This window comes from Octopus bimaculoides, chromosome 26, assembly GCF_046866305.1.
Source record: "Octopus bimaculoides isolate indiv1 chromosome 26, ASM4686630v1, whole genome shotgun sequence".
Lineage (NCBI taxonomy): Eukaryota > Metazoa > Mollusca > Cephalopoda > Octopoda > Octopodidae > Octopus > Octopus bimaculoides.
This window is the reverse complement of record NC_142953.1, coordinates 8,103,897-8,121,447: the sequence shown is the minus strand read 5'-3', so window position 1 is coordinate 8,121,447 and position 17,551 is coordinate 8,103,897. Positions and strand designations below refer to the sequence as shown.

Genomic DNA, 17,551 nt, shown 5'->3' with positions numbered 1-17,551 from the left:
GGAGAGCGAGAGGAAGGCAGAGAATGAAGATGTTCGACTGGATGAAGAAGAGAATGAACGTGCAGAGCGAGAAAGACCTGGGTGATGTTGCTAGAGACAGAAATAAATGGAGGAGGAACAAGCCATGATTCGTCAACAGCCATAGAAAATCTGCCTCAGCAAATTTCACCTGACTTAGGCAAACTTGGAAAATAGGACATGAAATAATGATATCTCTCTCTCTCTCACACACACACAGAAAGACAGAAGAAAAGAAATAAAGAAATGCTGTAACAACGATGCGCTACATTCTTTTTGGAGTCAGTTAATTTATGTTATGCTTATTTCTTATTTAAGTTATGCTTATTCATATTTAAGTTACGCTTATATCAATGCCCAATCAAATGTACTGACAACTGGGTAATAGTAAGTCATATGTAGGGCACTGTTTTCACCTACTTTGTCTCGCATATAACCTCCACCTTGCACTAAGAAATATATCACACCTCAACCTACCTGAGTATTATTTCTGTTTTACATAGAAGTAATTCACTGGTAAGAATTTCAGTTTAAAGTCATGTATCGCAGAAAACTGACTACATTGGCAGAACAAACACAAGAAATTGAAAATGCACATGCAGCAATCCCACTGGATACTTTGGTTATTGTTGCCCAAGCAGTAGTTCACTGTACACAGAAATGTCTGGAAGCTAATAGCCACCACTTTGAACACCTCTTGCAAATGTTGAGTTCAAAGGCGACTTGTAATTAATCTTGAGATGTTGGAATAAGTTTAGTATTTATACAAACTTTTCCTTTCCTGAAGTGTGTGTGTGTGTGTATATATATATATATATATATATATATATATAATAGTGTTAAAAGGTTGGACAATGGCAGTTCAGTTCATGCAACACATGTTTCAATAGCAAGGCATTTTTATCGATTACACATGTATTATATCATATGTACTCTAATTTTTAACAAATGATTGAAAACACAGCATTTTCTACTCTATGCTTCTTTTATTGTGTATTTCATTCTAGAAAAAAAGTCGAGAGGAAAGCTATGGTGCAGGAAGTGGTGTCGAGATCTTGGTGAATGAGCCATACCAAAATGGTCCTGGAGGCTCAGGCCAGTATACTTATAAGATCTACCATATCGGAAGTCATCTACCAGGTAATGTGTTTCATTCCTGCTATCATTTTGTCTTTTGTCTTTTCTCTTCCCTTTTACTTATGTCATTGGACTACAGCCATGCTGGGGTATGCCTTGAAGGGTTTTAGTTGAAGGAATCGACCCCAATGTTTTTTTCTTTTTTAAATTTTTTGTAAGCCTGGCACTAATTCTATTGGTCTCTTATGTCGAACTGTTAATACAGGGGCATAAACAAACCAACACTGGCTGTCATCCAATGGTGTGGAACAAACACAAAGACTCATGCACACACACACATACACACACACACACACACACACACACATACACACATGGTTTAAATGTACAAAAAACAAAAGACAGAGACAGGTGAGGGAACAACAAACAGGTGTGTTAGTTTTACACTCGGGTAAAATGGAAAAGTCTTTCACATTTGGAGCCTATGCTCTTTGACAGAAAACGATGAGAGGGAAAAAAATGGAGAGAGTAAACTAATGTGTCAGGAGGAATGGTTCTGCCTGTTGAAATGTGTGTGTGAGTGTGTATGTCTGTATAGATAGATAAACAGATAGATAAATAGAGAGATAGATAGATAGAGATAGATAGATAGATAGAGAGATAGATAGATAGATAGTTAGATAGATAGACAGACAGACAGACGGCCAGACGGATGGATAGATAGATAGGTATGTGTGTGTGTATGTGTGTACAAATACTGTACAACATAAATTCTTGAATTATTAAAATCCTCTTATTTGTCAAATGTCAGTTAAGACTAGCTCTACTTGTCTCTAATGCCTTAATGTATCCTACTCCATTTTTTATAAGTCTACATCCCTAGGCTACTTGCAATAAGGTCAAACACTTGTCGTGCAGATGATAGCTTTTGTACTAGGAACACGTGTCCACCACTATCCTCCTGTCTCCAGACAATAAACCTATCCTTTTCTTAATGGCATGTCAGTGTTGGAGAAATCTTTGGTTCTCAAGGTTATTTCCTTTACACAAGTGGCACAGATGTTAAGTGCCATTTGGAAATTAATACACATCCTCTGGAGGCAGAGATAATGTTAATAAATCGAGAATTTATGTTTTGAGGTATTTGTCTATAGCGTTCTGATACATGCTATTAGCCATTCTATGTCATTTCTCTTAGCTCACTTTTCTGAGTGTATAATTGTGTGTGGAGGCGCAATGGTCCAGTGGTTAGGGCAGCGGACTCGCGGTCATAGGATCACAGTTTCAATTCCCAGACCGGCTGTTGTGAGTGTTTATTGAGGCGAAAACACCTAAAGCTCCACAAGGCTCCGGCAGGGGATGGTGGCGAACCCTGCTGTACTCTTTCACCACAACTTTCTCTCACTCTTCCTGTTTCTGTTGTACCTGTATTTCAAAGGGCCAGCCTTGTCACACTCTGTGTCACGCTGTATATTCCCGAGAACTACGTTAAGGGTACACGTGTCTGTGGAGTGCTCAGCCACTTGCACGCTAATTTCACGAGCAGGCTGTTCCGTTGATCGGATCAACTGGAACCCTCGACGTCGTAAGCGACGGAGTGCTAACAACAACAACAACAGCAATCGTTTGTATAATTGAGAAGAACAACATCTGGTTACAATACAGACAGCCATGGAAAGGTTGACGTTAGGAAACTTGCTAAGGGATCACATCCAGAACAAGAAAGAAGATCAGGGATAGAACTGGAGTGAAGGACATTGTCACAGAATTCTACTATGCAAAGCTACAATGGGCCAGTCATGTCGCAAGGTTCACAGACAATCGGTGCAATTGTTGAGTGATACTCGCGTGAATGGAAGGGACCACTCAGAAGACCTCCAATCAGGTGGGAAGATGATTTAAGAAAGGTATTTGAAACAGCATGGAAGAGAATGGCGAGAGCACAAGGAGAATGGAGCAAATGCTGTAGCCAGCAGAGCCAATTCGGCACTGGACAGCCTGGCTGATCCAGGTGATAGTCATGTGTGTGCCCCAGCATGGCCACAATCTAATGACTGAAACAACTAAAAGAATGATAGAATAAAAAGAAGGCATATAGATCGTTGCCAGTGCCCCTGGACTGGCTCCTGTGCGGGTGGCACATAAAATACACCATTTTGAGCGTGGCCGTTGCCAGTACCGCTTGACTGGCCTTCGTGCGGGTGACACATAAAAGCACCCACTAGACTCTCTGAGTGGCCTTCGTGCGGGTGACACATAAAAGCACCCACTACACTCTCTGAGTGGTTGGCGTTAGGAAGGGCATCCAGCTGTAGAAACTCTGCCAAATCATATTAGAGGCTGGTGTTGCCATCTGGTTTCACCAGTCCTCAGTCAAATCATCCAACCCATGCTAGCATGGAAAGCGGACGTTAAACGATGATGATGATGATGATGATGATATATATATATATATATATATATATATATATATTTCGTTTTTGGATTTGGTTTGCAAGATTTTTTTATGTGATTTCGTGTGTTGAAGCATATTCTGTTGTGTCTGGGGAGAGTCATTTTCTTATTGTGCCTTAAATTTAACACACTCACCGGTAAAATTTCTACTTCTTTTTCTTTTTATTCTCCTAAAATTTTTGTTGCGTCTTGCAACCTTATCAATAGTCTTGATATATATATATATATATATATATATATAGATTCAGGTGAATATGGTGCTTAAGTTTAGGCACCAGAATTTAGTATGGTATTATCCATACAGTTTCAAAATAAGGTGATTAAAATCAAAATAAGCAACAAGGATATCCAAAAGTAATTCAGTACGATCGTTTCATGCGACTCCATTTAATTGAGCAATGTAAGCATTAGAAATTTAATGAAATTACATTTAAACAGAAGGACATATTTTTATAATTAAATCTAAACTCTCCAAGTAGAAAGGAGGAATACAAAAAAACATTTTGATTTAGCCAGACCATAATTTTTTGTATTCCTCTTTCTACTTGGAGAGTTTAGAGTTAATTATAAAAATATGTCCTGTTTAAATGTAATTTCATTAAATCACCATCTTTTTATTCTGTGACTATATTTTACAACGGAAATGAGAAGTTTCACTGAAGAGGTCACAGATGTGTGACGAAAGATTTCTGGACAAAGGACAAGCATTGAAATAATAAAATAACAATATTAAATGTGTGAAGAAAAAATAAAAATAAATAAATAAATAAAAAGAGTGCATGTGTTTATTTGACAAAAAAATAATAAATACAACAATATATTTTATGACCATCCTTTTATTCTATGACTATATTTTATGACCATCCTTTTATTCTATGACTATATTTTATGACCATCCTTTTATTCAATGACTGTATTATATGACTGTCCTTTTATTCTATGACTATATTTTATGACCATCCTTTTATTCTATGACTATATTTTATGACCATCCTTTTATTCTATGACTATATTTTATGACCATCCTTTTATTCAATGACTGTATTATATGACTGTCCTTTTATTCTATGACTATATTTTATGACCATCCTTTTATTCTATGACTATATTTTATAACCATCCTTTTATTCTATGTCTATATTTTATGACCATCCTTTTATTCAATGACTGTATTATATGACTGTCTTTTTATTCTATGACTATATTTTATGACCATCCTTTTAATCTATGACTATATTTTATGACCATCCTTTTATTCTATGACTATATTTTATGACCATCCTTTTATTCTATGACTATATTTTATGACCATCCTTTTATTCAATGACTGTATTATATGACTGTCCTTTTATTGTGGTCTCTTAATTCCAGGGTGGTTTCGCTCGATTCTACCCAAATCTGCTCTACGAGTAGAAGAGGAAGCATGGAATGCATACCCTTACACAAAGACGCGCTACAAGTGTCCATTTGTGGAGAAATTCTCGTTAGAAATTGAGACGAGATACCAAAATGATGGCGGGGAACAGGAGAACATTTTTGGTCTAGAAGAATCTGATAAACGTGACAGAACAATTGGTAAGTGTTGGCACTTTTGTTATAGATGTTGTGGTTACTAGTGTTGTTGTTGCTGTTATTTGAATTTGATGTTGTCATTGGTACTATTCTATCTTTTATCTTTGACCTGTTTCATTCATTAGACTGGGGCCATGCTGGGTTATCACCTTGTAGGGTTTAGTTGAAGAAATCGACTCCAGTGTGTATTCTATCAATCTCTTTTTGCTGAACTGTTAAGTTACAAGGGATGTAAATAAACCAACACCAGTTACCAAGTGGTGGTGAGCGGGGGGACAAACATGAATACAAAAGCACACACACATCTACACACACACACACACACACACACATCTACACACGCACACACACACACACATATATTTTCCTTGTTTTAGTCATTGGACTGTTCCCTGCTGAAGCATCGTCTTGAAGGGATTTTAGCTCAAGGCACCTGTATGGATGACACATAAAAGATGGCCAGTACACTTCCCCAAGGTGCCACGGAGTGGGACTAAACCCAGAACCATGTGGTTGGGAAGCAAGTGTCTTACCACACAGCCTCGCTTGCGCTTATGGTAAAACTTGGAAAGGAATGGGCACTGTCCCCCCTTTTCAGGCTAACTGTTAGTAATATCGTTGCATACATGAAATATATACATGTTCACTTGCACATTATGTACATAGGCATATGCGTGTGTGTGAGCTTTTGAAAGTACAGTCTAGATTCACACACAGGCACAAACATGCACATCTATATATATATACTGGATATTTGGATTTACACATGTGTAAATCGTCTTTCACTCTCTCAAGGAAATGGCATTCTACTCTTAAATGTATTGAGGGCTCTTTCAGTTAATGTTGGATTGTTTTTACACATGGTTTTTACATAAAACATGCATGCATACACACACACAGCACACACACACAACACATTCATGCACACACGTTTGTGTGTCTATGTGTACATATATATATATATATATATATATATATATATATATGTGTGTGTGTGTGTGTGTGTGTGTGTGTGTGTGTGTGTGTGTGTGTGTGTGTGTGTGTATTTGTATGTATTTATATAGACAAGCATATAGGTATATTTGTGTATAAATCTATATATATATACATATTTACATAGGTATTTGCATATTTTTGTGTATATATATTTATATATATATATGTATGTGTGTGTGTGTGTGTGTGTGTAAATATATTCATATATATACATGCATAAATATATATACATATGTATGTGTGTTTATGTACACATGCATACATATATATATATATATATACCGGATATATGAATATATATATATATATATGTGTGTGTGTGTGTGTGTGTGTGAGTGTATATCCCGTATATGAAGTAGCCATGTTTATCTCTCCTCCAATGAAGAGAAGAGATGATCAGTAAATCATTGAACAAGTTATTAAATCCCTGAAGCTACTGCGTCTCATCTTGTTCTTCCCCTTCAGTAGTCATTCCATTCTGGAAGCTTCCATGTGTAAACACATACTAAACCTCCCCACACCTTCCTCTCTTATCTCCCTCATCAACCAACAGGAGCACCAGAGATTGACAGAATGCTGGGAATTAATATCTCGCTGCAATATCTTAGTTTAAACAATAGCTAAATACAGCTCTATTATTTGCATTGCTTTTATCAACAGCACCACTTTATTATTGCTTGTACATGGCCCATTGTTTTATGAATGGAATAAGTCTTTTTCTTTGGTTTTTTTTCTTTTTGTTTCACTAAAATATAGCCGTATATTCAAAAAGGAAAAGAAATAAGTTACATGAATTGGAAATATAAAAAGGATATTACTTTTTACCTTTGTATACATAGGCACAGGCATGACTGTGTGGTAAGAAGCTTGCTTCCCAACGACATGGTCCCAGGTTCAGTCCCACTATGTGGCACCTTTGCTATGTGTCTTCTTCTATATCTTTCGGCTAACCAAAACTTTGTGAGTGGATTTGGTAGATGAGACCTGCTATATTTGTGGTGTATGCGTGCGAGTAGATGTAATCGGCTTACCTCGGTTTTCCTTCCAAGTACGAGTCTGTCCTGTGGTATCCGACCCTCGTGGCTCGCCCAACCCGAAGAACACTAGAAATAGCAGCTGCTTCTCCCAACACCTAGATGATCGCTTGGCACGTCCTCTCCTCACAACAACCCCGTTCTAAAAGAGCACGAAATCCCGATCGAGGCTTCCTCTGCCCCTGTTGCTCTTCCGGTCAGCTCGCCGTTCCGGTCAGCTCCCCAGTCGCTGACGTCATACCACAATATTTATATACGATTCCACCAGCTCACTGCCTTAAACATCTACTTAATAATGGTTTCAAATTTTGGCACAAGGCCAGCAATTTTGGGGGGAGGGGGTAAGTCAATTGCATTGACCCTCAGCATTCAACTGGTACTTATTTTATTAACTCTGAAAGGATGACAGGCAAAATCAACCTCAGCAGAATTTGAACTCACAACCTAAAGACAGATGAAATGCCACTAAGCATTTTGCCCAGCATGCTAACAATTCTGCCAGCTCACCACATACACATATCCTCGTCTTAATGTCTATTTTCCCATGCTTGAACAAGTCGGATGGAGTTTGTTGGAGCAGGTTTTCTATGGCTTAATGCCCTTCCTGTTGCCAACCCTCTCCTGTTTACAAGCAAACTAATATTTTCCACATAGTTAGACATGTGTTGTTTCTTTCAGTCATTTACTGCGGCCATGCTGGGGCACCATGTTGAAGGCTCATAGTTGAACAAATCGACCCCAGTACAGTTTTTTTTTTTATGTCTGTTACTTATTCTATTAGTGCTGTTTGCTGAACTGCTAAGTTATGGGGATGTAAACAAACCAACACCAATTGTCAAGCACTGATGGTGTGCATACAGATACAAAGCCACACACTGATAGATGTATATACATCATCATCATTTAACTATGTATGTGTGTGTATTTATATACAAACACACAACAGGCTTCCACATAATTTCCATCTACCAAATTCACTCAAAAGGCATTGGTTGGCCTTGGGCTCCTATATAAGACACTTGCCCAAGGTGCCACACAGTGGAAATGAACTTGAAACCATGTGGTTGCAAGATTTATGATTATCATCCTATATTAGGACACTCTACTACTACTACTACTACTACTACTACTAGACAACGATAACCACCTCCACCACCAACACCATTATTGCTGCATCACCACCAGCACACTGTTACCACCACCATCAGCATCACCACCACCACTACCACTACCTCTATGACCAGCATCACCACCACCACTACCACTACGACCAGCATCACCACCACCATCACCACTACTATACCATTTCATTATTTGGTCATTTGCGATTAAAATGATATAATCTTAGCTTCTCTTTTTATATTGTGAATAACATCAGTTATTTTCCTCTCACTTGCAGACTTCATTGACATCGTGACCGATGCGGTACCCGGCAGTGAATACAAGAAAGAGGAGGACCCAACGCTTTATCAGTCAGTGAAGACCAGCCGCGGCCCTCTGACTGATACTTGGCGGGAAGAATACTCAAACTATTGTCGCAATGGTCCAACTGCTATCCACGCTATAATGACGGCTTACAAGTTGTGTAAAGTAGAGTTTAGATACTGGGGGATGCAGACAAAAATTGAGAGATTTATTCATGATATCGGTGAGTTTACCTTTCTGTTTTATTACTAAAGCAATTAGTTCAATATTGAGACCTTCATATTTTTATTATTGGAAAGGCTTTTTAACCCTTCAGCATTTAAACTGGCCAAGTCCAGTCTAAATATTCTGTCTGTTTTATATCTAAATTGGCCAGATTCAGCTTCTTACACCTACTCTGCAATGTCGTTGTGTGAAGGCATGTGGCTCAGTGGTTAGAGTGTCGGGATCACAATCATGAGGTAGTGAGTTCGTTTCCCGGACCCAGCTGTGTGTTGTGTTCTTGAACAAGACACTCTATTTCATGTTGCTCCAGTTCACTCAGCTGTAGAAATGAGTTGCAACATCACTGGTGCCAAGCTGTATCAGCCCCTTTGCCTTCTCGTTTCACAAATATAAAATTACTCTTTTACTCTTTTACTTGTTTCAATCATTTGACTGCGGTCATGCTGGAGCACCGCCTTTTAGTCGAGCAAATCGACCCCAGGACTTATTCTCTGTAAGCCTAGTACTTATTCTATCGGTCTCTTTTGCCAAACCGCTAAGTTACGGGGATGTAAACATACCAGCATCGGTCGTCAAATGATGTTGGGGGGACAAACACAGACACACTCACACACACATATACAACGGGCTTCTTTCAGTTTCCGTCTAACAAATCCACTAACAAGGCTTTGGTCGGCCCGAGGCTATAGTAGAAGACACTTGCCCAAGGTGCCACGCAGTGGGACTGAACCCGGAACCATGTGGTTGGTAAGCAAGCTACTTACCACACAGCCACTCCTGAAAAATTATAAAACAAAACCTTTTTTTTTTAACTCAAAGGTTTACGGAAAACTATGCTTCGTGCTCACCGTCAAGCTTGGTGTTGGCAAGATGAATATTATGGGTTGACCTTGGAAGATATTCGTCACCTAGAAAGAGAGACACAAGCTGCACTGGCTGAGAAAATGGCCAATGCTAATGACAACGTTGAACCAATTGACAGCAAGAAGCTGACCATGCCTAAAACCAGCACAACAGATATACCTCTGACCTCGTCTCATTCTTCTGATGCCATTCACAGCTGTCTTTCAAAGACATCACCATACGCTAGTATTCCGGACCATCTGTCAAATACAGACACATTGACCTCAACTCACTCTTTTGGATCTAAAAAGTCTGTTGCAGGTAAGTTTGAATCTTAAATCCGACTTTCTCTTTGGAATGTAATGGGCTATTTTTATTCTCAGATATCACACGAGGTTATATAACTAATATCACTGTGTTATAATATTAAGCTATAACAATAGGATATAAGACTGAAATATCATACTGGGTTTATAACACTGGGATGTAACACTTGGATGTAGTATGTAACGTTGAGGTGTAACACTGGAATATAACACTGTGTTATAATATTGAAATATAGCTCTGAAAAAATACTGGAAGATAACACTGAGATATAGCATAGAAATATAACAGATATATAACACTGGGATACAATACTGGGTTATAATAATGAGATATAACACTGGGATATGGCACTGAGATATAACAGATATATAATACTAGGATACAATGTTTGGTTATAATACCGAGATATAACACTGAGGTATAATACTGGGATAGCATATGAGGATATAACACTGGGTTATAACACTAAGACACTGGATATAACATTGGTTTATAATAATTGGCTTATATTGTGAGATATAGGAAATGAGACAATTTGGCATAGCTGTTTGAATACTGGCAATTTGGCACAGCTGACTGGACATTCAACCTGTTTTAGTGACAGTATGTTTTGGCATTGGAAGCTGTTCGCACACAAACATGCACATGTAGAAATATTCACATACAAAGAGAGTGAGAGAGAGAAAGAGAGTATACACATACATACGCAGTTAACTAGATGCTCCCACACATAAAAGAAAGAGAGAGCTGAGATGCAGGAATGAGAGAAACATTACAACATTCGATGTCAAATAAGTCAGCTTCAAATCAGTGGCACCAAATAGGCAATGCCGAATAGACAGTGTCAAAAGGGCTGTGCCAAATTGTCTCGATACCCTGGGATATAATATTAGGATATAACTCTAACTCTATATAACACGAGGCGGATAACACACTGAGTTATAATGCAGAGATAACACTGGGATATAACATTGCAACACTTGTTATGCACCCACTGCTTCGTATACCCAGCTCTTTATACACTTACATCTTTATATATATATATCCACTTCTTTTTCTTTCGTAATCCCTCCTGCATCTTCTCACCCTGATTCTACATTCAACACAAGTTGAACCCTTCCTTCCTAGAACTGCCTCCCCACTACAGCTTCCTAACTGTATCAAAGCCTGCAGAAGTCTAAACTGAAACCCACCTACATTAACTTCACTGACCAGAGAAGATCTGCAAGAGCTCTAGCTCTGGGCGCTGTCTTCTTTTTCTTAACTAAACGATTTCTTATTTTAATCACAATATTCAGCAGCAAACTATTTTTTTTATTCACATTTCATTTTTTTAAAGATTGCTCTCTTTTTGTTCTGTATTGTGTTTATTATAAACAATTGCTTGTTTTAGATCAGGAAAACCAGTCAACTGATTCCACACATGAAATCCAAAGGGGTTTGTATATAGCCTAGCCATGGAGCTTTTGCAGTTTTTTTTTTTTAGAATGTAGTTTTGCTGTGGCACATGCTCTCAAACTTGCCATCATATGCAGAATTTAACATTTCCTGGCTTTTTTTTAGTTTTTTAGTATACATACACACACACACACATATATATGTATGTGTATATAGGATGATGATGATGATGATATGTATGATATATATATATGATATATTATATATCATATGATATATATATTATATATACATATATATATATATATATATATATATATATATATATCATCTGACCATTGCTAGATGGCATTTTGTGAAGAAGGAATGGATATTGAACACAATGCTTCCATATTATCAATTATTGCTACAATAGTCTGATATTTCCAAACTGTTGACTTCATCTTTCCAATTTCTGTCTTCCACATAGCGTTTTCTGCAGTATTGCCTCTCATTATCTTCAGTTAGTTTATACAGATATACACACACATATACATACATGTATAGACATAGATACACACAAAGGTGGACGTGCATGCATGCGCAAAAAGGCTTCTTTGAGCTTCTGTTTACTAAATCTACTCACAAGGCTTTGGTCAGCCCAAAACTGTTTTAGTTGCTTTCCAAACCCTATGCTTTTGGGTTCAAGTGGGATTGGATCTGATACCAAACGGTTAGGAAGTAAGCATCTTAACCAAACCACCATACCTGAATCTATACACCTGTACATACATGCACTCATAAACATGCGCAAGGAAACTGTTTATGCCTGCTTCCCTGAGCTAGCATGGTGTACAGAATCTGCATGCTTTCTGTATGCAAACCAGCAGGGCTTTGCTCTGAGCACCCTAATTTGCTCACAGTGAATGTACTGCCTCCTTGGACTCTCAGTGAAGAGCACCCTTGGAAGAGCGGTGCATGCCACAATGGCCAGGAAATTAATATAGACCTCTGTCATCTGGTACTTACAGCATATCCATCGCTAAGGGGGTGCACTGGATGGCACTGCCCCCTCACTATCCAACTATTCAATGGTACACCCTCAGATTTACGGTGATACACTTATTTCAAAACTCCACTTTAGCATTATTACAAATTAATGCCCGTCCTGAATATTCCGAAGTATCCCACTCAGGTACCAAAGTCTGGCAACAGACCTGACAAACAGTGACAACAGTTTTCATCTGCCAAATCCATTCACAAAGCTTTAGTTGGCCTGACACTATAGTAGAAGACAATTGCCCAAAGACATCGCACAGTGGGACTGAACCCAGAACCATGTGGTTAGGAAGCAAGCTTCTTAACCACACAACATCTGAGTGTAGATAACGTTAATGAAGACAACCAAAAAATACACCAACTGAAATGTTATGTGGTATATAAAATGTGGAAGATGAAGTTGAAAGTGGAGAAATTTCAAGCTACACAGTGCTTCTTCATCTTAAGAACATTTAAAAGCTGCTCTGCACACATTGTATGATTTGACTGCATATATTTGCATGTTAAGTAGCACACAGTGAGGCACCTCAGCTGTTCCAGTTTTTAATTCTGCTCAATTGTTTTTTCCTTCCCCCTGGATGTTAGAAAAACAATGACAATTTCTCTGTTATCTGCAATCTCTTCCCCAACTATGGCTATCTTGTATTTTAACTGTGGAAATTAAAATTAGAAAATAAAATACAATAAAAACCATTTGCTTTTACATTACTGTCTCAAGTCCTAGGACTCAATAAAAGGTGGTTATCCGGTTTTTAAGGTGTAAAAGTGACCACAATCACAACATTCCTCCTGAATAGGATGCTAGTCCATCATAGGGTTAACTTCTCGGCTATTACTGGAACCCATTTACAACTGAGTGAACTAGAGTAACTTGAAATGAAGTGTTTTCTTCAAGAATACAATGCACCGTCTAGTCCAGGAATTGAAACCACAATCTAGAAGTCACGAGTGCAACATCCTAACGACTAGGTCAAATGTCTTCACAACAAAAAATCATTTCAAATATAAAATATATGAATGGACAGGAAGGTCTCATTTCCTGGTTTGTGATATTAAAAATGATTGTGGTATATTTTTTTCACTATGTGAAATGTCCTTATATGAAGCTATTTATCCTAGAGTCGTGTATATCTCTTAAATGACAATTTTCTTTTTAATTTCTGCAGTTAAAATACTCTTATGCCAAGATGAATTTTAAAATGCTAAAATGTATAATTGAAATATTGTTTATGCCAGTAAGAACCTAGAACCTTTGAGAGATGTGAAATAATTTGTTTCTAATGGTGGAGCTCATTGTAGATACTGCTACAAATAGCCATTTCTGCTACAGGCACAAGGCTTGAAATTTTGGTGGGAGATGGCTAGTCAATTATATCAGCCCCTGTGCTCAACTAGCATTTATTTTATTGACCTTGAAAGGACGAAGGGCAAAGTCGATCTCTGTAGAATTTGAACTCCAAACATAAAGCCAGAAAAAATGCTGATAGATATTTTGTGTGACACACTAACAATTCTGTCAGCTTGCTACCTTTATAATGCTATAAATCAGAGGTTTTCAAACTGTGGTCTGCGGACCACAGGGGGTCCGCAAGGACAAGACACGGGGTCCGTGGACAGCAAATACTTTTTATGGGCAATTTGATTTTATATATGTTTTTTAATCAAAATCTTTTAATTGACAAACCTATTTGTTAAATACTGTTAAATAAATAAATGTAAAAATATGTTATTTTAAGCAAATATTTATGTATAAATTTCATAAGCGTTTAAGGTAAAGCCTGAAATGTAAAGGGGTCCGCAAGTCAAAAAGTTTGAAAACCCCTGCTATAAATAATGATTTCAAATTCTGGCACAAGGCCAGCAATTTCAGGGTTGGGGATAAATAACAATTCTGCCAGTTCACCACTTTAAATGCTATGAATAATAGCATGTAAATACTGGATTAAGAAACCCTTTGAATAGAAAAAGTCAATGGCTGATCCTTCTAGCCAAAAAGTCTTTGATCCGATATTTCCTGCCATTATTTATTGCTTTATCTACTTCGAGTTCCATCATTAATAACGAATTATATTAAAATATTTTTTTTGTCTTCAACTAGACAAAAGAATATCTAAGCTGAAGCTGTTTATCCTGTTGTGTAATAGTTATAATTGTTCAGTAACGTAGCTTTCAGTTTGATTAGCTCATTCAACACCAGTCCACCTGAAACCACTTCTAGCAAAGTTTGTTCATATAGTGTAATTTTTCCATGCCAGTATGGGTTAGATGGGGAATTATTTTGAGGCAGGATTTTACAGCCAGATGCTCTTCCGACAGGCTTTTTAAATGAAGGATTTTTTAAATATTTCACCAGTCTTTGAAAGTGCCTAGTGAGCAGTTGTAATGGCACCAAGGATTGTAAGCATCATGTCATACTTTTGCTTAGACAATATCCAGAAAAACCATAAGATTCTCACATTTACATGCACGCACACTCATGCACACACACACATAGATACAAACATATACACACATATAGATACAAATACACACACACACACACTTGTTAACAGTTGGCTTCCATACAGTTTCCATCTACCAAATGCACTCGCAAAGCTTCGGTCAGCCCAGGGCTGGAGTAGATGATACTTGCCCAAGATGCTGCACTGTGGGACTGCACCTCAAATTATGCAGTTGTGAAATAAACCTCTTTTCTTTTCTATGTGACAGGACTTTCTTTCCTTCCTAATGAAATATAAGAATAACTAACTGGCACTCTGTTAGTTAGATGACGAATAGCATCAGTGGAACAACCAGCTCATGAAATTAATATACAAGTGGCTGAGTACTCCATAGACATGAGTACCCCATAGACATGAGTACCCTTAATGTAGTTCTCAATGAGATTCAGTGTGACACAGAGTATGACAAGGCTAACCCTTTGGAATATGGGTTTTACTCATTTTTGTCAGCTGAGTGGACTGGAGCAATGTGAAATAAAGTGTCTTGCTCAAGGACATCACATGCTACTGTGTATGGAATTTGTGACCTTATGATCATGATCCAAGCAAAACACCTTAACAACTAAGCCATGAACCTTCACAATAAAATATAAAACATACACTGTGTCAATGCTCCACAACTTTTTTTTCTATTTGTGGTACGCTTTATATTCTTTTCAGGTGGAGGCGCAATGGCCCAGTGGTTAGGGCAGTGGACTCGCGGTCATAGGATTACGGTTTCGATTCCCAGACCGGGCGTTGTGAGTGTTTATTGAGCAAAAACACCTAAAGCTCCACGAGGCTCCGGCAGGGGATGGTGGCGAACCCTGCTGTACTCTTTCACCACAATTTACTCTCATTCTTACTTCCTGTTTCTGTTGTGCCTGTAATTCAAAGGGTCAGCCTTGTCACACTGTGTCACCCTGAATATTCCCGAGAACTACGTTAAGGGTACACGTGTCTGTGGAGTGCTCAGCCACTTGCACGTTAATTTCACGAGCAGGCTGTTCCATTGATCGGATCAACTGGAACTCTCAACGTTGTAAGCGACAGAGTGCCAACAACAATATTCTTTTCAAAATTTGGCATCACACCTGAACTAAAAATATAACTGAAAGTATAGGGAAAAAAATTATATGCAGGTTACACTGAGGCACATCTAGCACCATCACGTTTGCACACCAGTTGCGGAGCACTGCACTATGTATATACAGATATATGCAAACATCTTTTTCTTTTCTAAATTTATAAATGGGAGGCCAGGCAAGGCTGGAGTTGCACCTGTTTGGCCAGAAGGAATCAGGCCTGAGTGAGACTCTATGTTGAAAGCAAAACATTTTAGAACACACAAAACTGGAAGTAAAAGTATGAGTTTGCCTGTTTGTTCTTAAATGACTAAAATGACACTTCTTTGGCATGGTTTAGCTTGTTTGCTTATCCAACAGGACAAATATATTTGTTTACTAACATAGGTTGTAATTTCTGTGGTTTAAATATAACATAACTAAATACTAATTTCTGTACAGGTTAGCTTTTCCCTAAAATATACTGTTTTTTTTTTTTTGATTTTTGTTTTTTTGAATTGTGTGCTAATTGAGTTTTAATCTAATTTCTGCTTTAATTTGCCAAAAAAAAAAGAAAAACTTTGGATAACACAGTTTTCAATTTTTGTTGTTAAAATACCAAATAATTCAATATTAGTTTTTATACAGGTTAAATACTTTGCAGGTGTTGTTGCTGTTGTTGTTGTTATTGTTGTTGTCATCAATATTATTGTTGTTAAAGTTTTGGTGTTGTTGAAAAATGACTTATTACAGCCATTATTATTATTATAAGGGGCATGTGGAACCTTGCACTTTAGACTAAAGCAGGGGTGTATGCGCTTCTGTATTTTAAGTATGTATATGTGTCTATGTTTGTTTACAGGTATGAGTGTATATATATATGTACATATGTATGTTTGTTTATGTATTTATATGAATGTAGGATGTATGTGTGTGTAGAATTTCTGGTCATGAAGATGTAATATGAAGCTTCCTTACTCAAGGGGTACAGTGTTATATTTGGTACATTGTTGTGTTAGGTATGTAATTGTATTTGGTACACTGTTGTTGGGTATATAGTTGTATTGGGTACACAGCTTTATTGGGTACATTATTATATTGGGTACATAGCTATATTGGGTACATTATTGTGTTGGGTACATTGTTGTGTTAGGCACATTGTTATATTGGGTACATTGTTATATTGTGAACATAGTTGTATTGGGTACATAGTTGTGTTAGGTACATTGTGGTATTGAGTATGTAGTTGTTTTGAGTAGATTGTTGTATTGAGTTCATTGTTTTGTTTTAAAGCTGCTGCTGTTAATTAGATTTCTCCCAAAGAAGTCTTCCATACCCAGGTTACAGGGTCTTACTTAAGAGTATGTATCTTATGCCTGAAAAATCTTATTGAAATATTTTTGTGTTTGAATCGTAAACTATTGACAACCATTGTTGATGACAGCGTCTTTTGGGTTTCAGATTCGAACCGAAATTTGTCCGACTGGCGCTTAGAAAGTCTCGAACAACTCCAGGAATCAAGTTCCGATGATGATGAGTTCTATGATGCCCTTGGTATGTTTGTCTTTCTGTTTTGATATTCACAATGTGTTCTTGTATT

General features: G+C 37.5%; 1 protein-coding gene across 9 annotated transcripts in view; it reads left to right on the top strand.

The window, feature by feature from the left end:
- The window catches only part of LOC106870348 (membrane-associated phosphatidylinositol transfer protein 2-like), a 141,066-nt gene that overhangs the window by 80,389 nt on the left and 43,126 nt on the right, over positions 1–17,551 (top strand). For 5 of the 9 annotated variants that reach the window (XM_089342428.1, XM_089342433.1, XM_089342427.1 and 2 more), the window contains exons 3-7: positions 1,026–1,158; positions 4,921–5,124; positions 8,551–8,799; positions 9,621–9,965; positions 17,413–17,505. In XM_089342428.1, coding sequence (XP_089198554.1) covers positions 1,026–1,158; positions 4,921–5,124; positions 8,551–8,799; positions 9,621–9,965; positions 17,413–17,505 — 1,024 coding nt within the window. Of the gene's footprint in view, positions 1–1,025; positions 1,159–4,920; positions 5,125–8,550; positions 8,800–9,620; positions 9,966–11,364; positions 11,410–17,412; positions 17,506–17,551 lie in introns of all 9 variants that reach the window. The other 4 variants (XM_089342426.1, XM_089342432.1, XM_089342431.1 and 1 more) reach the window with 1 other exon arrangement.